General features: G+C 40.4%; 1 protein-coding gene across 2 annotated transcripts; it reads left to right on the plus strand.

Annotated features, from left to right (window-relative positions):
- The first annotated feature begins 3943 nt into the window (after nt 1–3943).
- Nucleotides 3944–4567, plus strand: LOC138831031 (keratin-associated protein 4-6-like). Of its 2 annotated transcripts, XM_070028077.1 has the most exons (2): nt 3944–4252; nt 4292–4567. In XM_070028077.1, exons 1-2 carry the CDS (start codon nt 3944–3946, stop codon nt 4565–4567), a joined length of 585 nt encoding a protein of 194 aa, XP_069884178.1. The 2 variants fall into 2 exon arrangements, with proteins under 2 accessions (XP_069884178.1, XP_069884177.1); XM_070028076.1 differs by having other exon boundaries at nt 3944–4567.
- Nucleotides 4568–8008: the final 3441 nt, after the last annotated feature.

The following is an 8008-nucleotide window of genomic DNA, read 5'->3' on the forward strand; positions in this document are numbered from 1 at the left end:
ACTTATATGTCCGTTGATTCTCATGAGTGGCTTCAAGGTGGCTTCTGAGGCCTGATGGCTCTAGTAGGCTCTGAAGGTTTTCTTTTTGTTGTTGCTGCTGTTGTTTTTATTGTTTAATGTAAGAATACATTCCAGACTTATTTGGGTATATTCTTCTCTAGATATAATCAGCCATTTCCCCAAGGATTCACAGTTCCTTTCGGTAGAAAAATGGTATCTGAGGCCATACATTAAAGTCCTAAGTTAATTACTTCCTCTCATCCCAGATTTCCTGGTGTCCACAGATAGGTTTCTAGATACAATGACACAGTTTTTATTTGACTTCACACATCTTACCTACAAGAACTAAATGCAGCCCATTGAACTCATCTTGGTTCTTATGCTATCACTTCCTCTTTCTCTATTGTTCCATCATTTTTATGGAAGTAAATTTCTGGTGTGGTGTAGGAGGTGTGTGTGCATGTGCCAGTCCTGGGGCTGGAACTCAGGGCCTGGATGCAACGCCTGAGACTTTTTTGCTCAAGGATACAGTTCTACCACGCGAACCACAGATCTACTTCAGATTTTAGTAATTAATTGGAGGTAAGACTCTCATGGACTTTTCTGCTTTGAATCGTGATCTTTAGACATCAGGCTCCCAAGCAGCTGGAATTGTAGGTGTGAGCCACTGGCACCTGCCAGCATCCTGAGTTTTTAAGAAATATTATACAAATCTGATACACATTATCATCTACTTGATTTATCATTTCTAAATGACATATCCTGGACAGACTAGCATACAGAGTGACACGTTATTCCTTTTTTTTTTTTTTTGGGTCCAGTTGTGGGGCCTGAACTCTGGGCCTGGGCGCTGTCCCTCAGCTCTTCAGCTCAAGGCTAGCGCTCTACCACTTGAGCCACAGCGCCACTTCCGGCTTTTTTCTTTTTTGCTTATGTGGTGCTGGGGAATCGAACCCAGGGCCTCAGGCATTGCAAGGCAAGCGCTCTGCCACTGAGCCATCCTCCCAGCCCCCCCCTTTTTTTTTTTTAGACTGAATACTAGTCCATTTCAGGAATGTGTAATGCCTGATGGACACTCACATTGTATTAGTCTTCTTGTTATTTTGCTGGGATTTCATAAACAGAACAACAGAACTATTGTAGATACTGGTATATCATATTTTTGTCTGAGTATCTTTGGGATACTTTATAGAGTGGGGGGTCACTTGGTCAAAAAAGCAGTGTTGCTAGTTATTGTTAATTATGTACAAGAAAAGTAATGAATATGCCTGTCTCCACATTGTTTCACAGATTATAGGCAAATTTTGAATTTTTTATAACCTAATAGATGAGGTGTCCCACATAGTTTCTTTTAGCATGGCTGAAACTCGACATCTTTATATAGTGAGAAAAATACCTGCATTTCGTTTTCCAACTAGGAAGTGATCTTTTGAAAAACCTATGTTTAGGAGTCCTTCATATACTATGAATTCTTTGGGACATAAATCATGAGATTTTAAAAAGGAAATTAGTCATTTGTTTTACCTTGCTTATAATGGTTTATTGTAAATTTGACTGCAAAAATATGCATGTAGATATGTAATAAAATAGAAGACTTACAGAATCTTCTTTAATGGGGAGTCTCTGATGATCTCTGTTTTTTTTAGGTAGTTCTAATTGACTTTTTGTTTATTTAAATTTTTTTGTTTTTTATTTTGTTGGTTTGTCATTGTTTCAGTTTCATTTTCTCTTGGGTTTTCTTGTTTTCTTTTTTTTTTTTGAGGCAGGGCATTATAGTGTAAGCTAAGCTAGCCTGGAACTAGCAATCCTCCTTCTGCAGCCACCTGAGTGCTGGGATTATAGGTGCTTCCCACCATGGTAGATGTTACTTCCATTACACCAATTCTTACCCCTTCCTATGTACATTATCAACTCTCTACACAGACATTCATCCTATAATATCCATAATACACATGTTCTCCCTGCTTCCCATCACTCTCTCAGCTCTAGTCAATAATAGCTGAGACCTGTATCTGATGGATACAGATACAACATAAATTCAAGAAAATCCTTAAAGTCTCCACATTCACTCAAATGTTTTACTTTCAAAAACTTTCGCATGCACCCAACTAACCTGCACTGGATAAGATATTTTCATGAGACTAGCACCTTGTAGGCTCTAGAAAAAGGAGGTAGACGACAACTTGATGAAGTGTGGTAGCTTTGAGCAGAAGCATATCTTGAAGCCGAGGGGAGGGAGAGATTTATTTTAAATGAAGTAGATGCCAAGAAAGCTATTAGAAATGAGCTATACTGGATACTTAAGTATGTGTAAGAGTTTTCTATCTCAGTAAAAGAGAGAACAATATTCTAGGCTAATGGAGTATTCTGGGCATGAGGAATGGCAGGGTTATCATTCTTCACATTTTAGGGGAATACCACCTCTTTGTTGACTGTGTGCCTGTGGTCTAATTAGATCTCAATTACCTCATGTGTGAAGAATTAAGGGAAATTTTGTCTACCTCACAGAGTCTTGAGATGTGTAAACAAAAAAACAATGGTAGAGAACTCAGAAAATTCCTGATGTACAGCAATTTGTAATGATTAGTGTTAGCTCATCTTTCGCTAGGAATGTACAAATTTAAATACATAATTTTGGTTTGTTTACAATCCTCTAAATGGCTACCAAACTTTTTCCTATGTATTTGTCATATTGGTTTTGAATGTTTACAGGAAAATAAAGCTAAAACCTTTATCCTTTATGCCAAGCATAATATCTCTAACATGCATCATTGACAGATAACAGCATGGAATATAAAAAGTATACTTTCAATACTATTTCAGATGCACATTTTCAGTAATCCAAAATGTTCCCTTATTGCCAGACATTGGTAGCTTACGTTTATAATTTTAGCTACTCAGGGATGCTGAGATTTGAGGATTGTGTTTTAAAGTCAGTCTGGGCATGAAAGTCCATGAGACTCTTATTTCCAATTAATAGTAAAAAGCTGGAAGTGGAGCACTGGCCTTGAGAAAAAAAAGCTCAGGAACAGCACCGAGGCCCTGAGTTCAAGCCCCAGGACCGACACAAAAACAAGAACAAAACAAAACAAAAAATGTTCCCTTAGGATATCCTAGTTTTGAAAAACATGTCAATAATAATTTAGTAATTTTTATAAATTTATTTTATTTATCAATGCCTATATGTAGTGGTGCAAAAGGGTTTCAGTTCAACAGGTCAGTTTATGAGTATAATATATCTTAATAATCTAATAATTTTTTAAAGGGTCCATCATGACAGTGTGATTTTTACTATCTAAAAAGTAGTGAATCATTTCCATTATAAATGTTTCAGATCGAGTAGATTCAATAACACAAAGTACACAGCAGGCCCCTTTACAGCTCAGTGGCCATCTGAAAAATCGAGAAGGATCAAGATATTTCTCACAACTACATACAAGCTAACTCCCCTTCTTGACCCCAGCCCCTAAAATATGGATCTTCTGTCCTGTTTTTTCTACTAGTGTTCCATATTACATCTTCTAACCTATGTGACAGCAGGGGAGATTTAGACATCCATTATAAAAATCTACTCTCAGAATGTCAAGGGAGGTCAAGCCAGAAGCAATTCACATTTAATCCAATGGAAAAGAGTCACACAAAGGGTCTAGTATAGGGGATAGAAGGAAGAAGAGCGGCACTGATTCACTGGGCTTCACCCAATTAAGATAATTCATAATACAAGAGGAAAAGGAAATGGTGTCTTTCCTATATATAGAAATATTCAGCAGGTAAACACAATTAACCAATTAACTAAAACTAAATTTCTTTTAGTACAAACAAGGTCCCTCACATGGTTAGTGGCCCTCAGAAAGGTATATAAAGCAGGAGAGAGCAAGGAAAGATTAAGTTCACTCCACTCATCCTCTTGGAAACCTACTCAGAACCTCCATCCTCTGACACCATGGTCAACTCCTGTTGTGGCTCCACCTGCTCTGAGCAGGGCTGCTGCCAGCCCAGCTGCCTGCAGACCACCTGCTGCAGGACCACCTGCTGCCGCCCCAGCTGCTGTGAGTCCAGCTGCTGCAGGCCCTGCTGCCAGTCTGTGTGCTGCCAGCCTTGCTGCCGCCCCAGCTGCTGCCAGCCCAGCTGCTGCATCTCCAGCTGCTGCAGGCCTTCCTGCCAATCCGTGTGCTGCCAGCCTTGCTGCCGCCCCAGCTGCTGCCGCCCCAGCTGCTGCATCTCCAGCTGCTGCAGGCCCTGCTGCCAGTCTGTGTGCTGCCAGCCCTGCTGTCGCCCCAGCTGCTGCCAGCCCAGCTGCTGCATCTCCAGCTGCTGCAGGCCTTCCTGCCAGTCTGTGTGCTGCCAGCCCTGCTGCCGCCCCAGCTGCTGCCGCCCCAGCTGCTGCATCTCCAGCTGCTGCCGCCCTAGCTGTGGAGGCTCCAGCTGCTGCCGGCCCTGCTGCCGGCCCTGCTGCTGCCTGCGTCCAGTGTGTGGCCAGATCTCCTGCCACACCACTTGCTATCGCCCCACCTGCGTCATCTCCACCTGCCCCCGTCCCATGTGCTGTGCCATCCCATGCTGCTAAATATTCCCCTTCGATCTACCGTTTCTTGAGGCCCTCTCCCCACCGTGATGAAGAATTTGCTTCTAAAATATATGATGCCCAAGACAATGGATGTCCACAGGAGTGCCAGAAGCACACCCCATTCCTAGTAATTTGTTGCCCTCATTTGAAGTTCTGTCTAACCTCCCTTCCAAACAAATCCAGTGAGAATCTCCCAACAATGTAGCAAACTGTCCGCAGCATCCCTCCCTTCGGCATTAGGATACCCCTTCATCATTATTTCTATCCCTTGCAGGTTCTGGGATTTGGTCCCCCCTCAACAAAATTAAATAAAGTATATCTGATCTATAGTACTTTGCACTTTTCCTGTATTTTGTTATTTTCCTTGTACCAAAAGTAAACTTCAATTCTATAGGCATTAAAATTGAACTGTTAATCTCTTATTTTTTAACAAAAGGATTTATTTGGGTCCTAGGTAATATTACTTTGCCTACACTTAGAGAGCAGATAGCATATAGTCTTCAACCTTCCAACAGGTGTTAAATGTCAAATCTCCTGCTTGGTTTTTCTCTAGAAAGACTTTATTGTTTTAGGCAAAACAACGAAGCATACTATAGTCTTTAGAGAAAAAAAAGAGAATGGAATTAAAGTAATAAACTATCCATGAATTTAACAATAAGTAAGGCATTTTGAAAAAATTCAAAAGTTCAATGGGTAACCATTTGAATGTGGGTGAAAAGGAACCCAATTATACTGCTGGTGGGAATGTAAGCCTGTTCAACCACTCTGGAAAGTAATATGAAGGTTCCTCAAAACAACTAATACAGAACTACCCTATGATCTAGTGACTCCACTCCTGGTCATTTATCCAAAAGATTACAAACTCCGATTCAGTAAGGCCCCTTACACCACCATATTCCTTGCACACTTTTCACCACAGCTGAGATGTGGAACCGGCCCAGATGCCCCTCAAGGGGCAAAGGGATCGAGAAAATGTAGTGTATACATACGTAATGGATTTTTGTTCATACCTGAGAATGATATTGTATCATTTGAAAAGAAATTGGAAGGACCTGGGGGGGGACATCATGTTAAGTGAAGTAAGAGAGACAAAGGATTCATGTTTTCTCTCATATGTGGAACCTGGAATTAATTTATAAATATAATAAATAAATGTAATAAGTAAATACTTCAAGGTGGTATCTAAGTGTATATAAGTGTATTGACTGAAATATGGTAGATTCAGGGAAGAACTCAAATGGTCTAATTCCTCAGAAAAGAAAACTCACAGTCCAATACAATAAACTGCAGGAAATGGCTACTGGAAAGAGAGGGCAGAATCAAGGGGATTGGGTAGATGAATGAAAAGAGAAAATGGGGAGGACGAAGTCATATCACTCAATGCACATCTTACAAAATTAAGAAAGTTGAGGGAAGGATGGGATTGTGAGGGATAGGGGAAAATGATGAAAGTGATGGCATTGATCAGGATGCATTGTCTTCATAGACTGCTTTTGTTGAATTGCAGCTCATCTATACAACTACTTACAGATTTTTTTTAAGGTAGTTAAAATCGCAAAGGTATAAATAGATGAAGCCCTGTGATATATTATTTTATGTGTTGAAAAGGAACATTTTGGCTGTAATTCACCTTTAGAAATATTTGGGAAAATCGTTTTCTTACACTCTTCTATTGCTCATCAAGAATAAATGCATGTTTGTGATTTACAATATTTGTTCTTTTAAAACAAGAAAACATTTTTGCCTGTACTGGTGGCTCACGCCTATAATCCTAGTTACCCAGGAGGCTGAGATCTTAGGATCACAGTTCAAAGCCAGCCAGGGCAAGAAAGTCCATGAGACTCTTGTCTCCAATTAACCATCAGAAATCCAGAAATGGTGCTGTGGCTCAAGTGGTAGAGCACTCGCCTTGAGCTGAAACACTGAGGGACAGTGCCCAGGGCCAGAGTTCAAGACCCACAACTGACCAAAAAACACAAAAATACCCCCAAAAACTTCTTTGAGCTAACAAAAGCAGCCAATAGATAGTTTAGCCAGTTGCATATGTTTTGGACTACGAGTTGTGAGTCCAAATGAGTGCAAGGAGTCTTCTCCAGATAAAGAGTGGGTCTATTTCAACCAGGCGGTTCTTCATCCTGCCATGTAAAGAGGCCCTCTCCATGGCCAGGCAAGTGATGCATATGGAGGCCTGGAAAAAGCTCACTGGTATGGCTGGGTGCTGTGTCTTCTTTTCTTGTCCAAGGCAGTGCTTCCTTCCCAGGACAGAATTCTAGCCACTCACACGCCTTACCTCTACTCATGGAGGTCATTCCATCTTTTGAAACAATTTCCACTGAGAACACCTACCGATGTGATTTCTCCCATTGTCCCACACTGCTCCCTTCCCTTCCACAGGATTAGTCCCCAAAACATTAAACCTGCTGCACACTAATCTTTGTTCAGTATCTGCTGTACTTCAAACCAACTGGAACTCTGTGATAGCTAATTTGAGAGCTGGAATGACTGATTGAAATGTACATTTCCTCTTAATGTAGAAAACATATTTAACAGCCTAGAAGAAAATTGTGCATTTTATTCAAATCACATTTATTTATGGGTATTTTATTATACTTTATATATAAATAGTTTAAAGTTTTTTAAATAACAGAAAAGATTGAAACTACAATTAAATTTTCCCTTCCTTCTGATCCCATTAAAGTGCTGTGGGTATGTGACACATCCTTATTAAATGCATTTGTAAATCAGGTGCTGGTGGCTCATGCTTATAATTGTAGCTACTCAGGAGACTACAATCTGAGGACTGGGGTTCAAAGCCATCCCAGGCAAACAAATCTGAGAGACTCTTATTTTCTATTAACCAGCAAAAAGCCAGAAGTAGAGGTGTGGCTCAGGTGGTAGAGTACCAGCATTGAGTGGAAAAAGCCAAAGACTTCCAGGTCCTGAATTCAAGCCCCAGTACCAGCATAATAAATAGACAGATAATAGATAGATATAAATATGCATGAATGCAAGTGTGCTGTATGCACGCATTTGTTTACAACCCTGACTTTCCTTGTATATTTTTTTATTCTGATATTTATTTAAATATCATTTGATATCTTTTAGGAAATGTCACTTCTTTCAGACTAAGTACATTCTCCCATCTAGATTAAGTGCATTGCTTGAAAGAATGACAGATTTTTTATTTTATTTAATTAATTAATTAATTAATTAATTAATTAAGTTAGTTAGTTAGTTATTTTGGTACTGTCATGGGGCCTGAACCGTGGGCCTGGGTGCTGTCCCTAAGCTCGTCAGCTCAAGGCTAATGCTCTACTACTTGAGCCACAGCGCCACTTCCGGCTTTTTTCTTTTTGCTTATGCGGTGCTGAGGAATCAAACCCAGGGCCTCATGCATGCAACGCAAGCGCTCTACCACTGAGCCACCCTCCAGCCCCAGAT

Source organism: Dipodomys merriami, unplaced genomic scaffold, assembly GCF_024711535.1.
Source record: "Dipodomys merriami isolate MVZ:Mamm:240054 unplaced genomic scaffold, mDipMer1.0.p SCAF_19, whole genome shotgun sequence".
NCBI lineage: Eukaryota > Metazoa > Chordata > Mammalia > Rodentia > Heteromyidae > Dipodomys > Dipodomys merriami.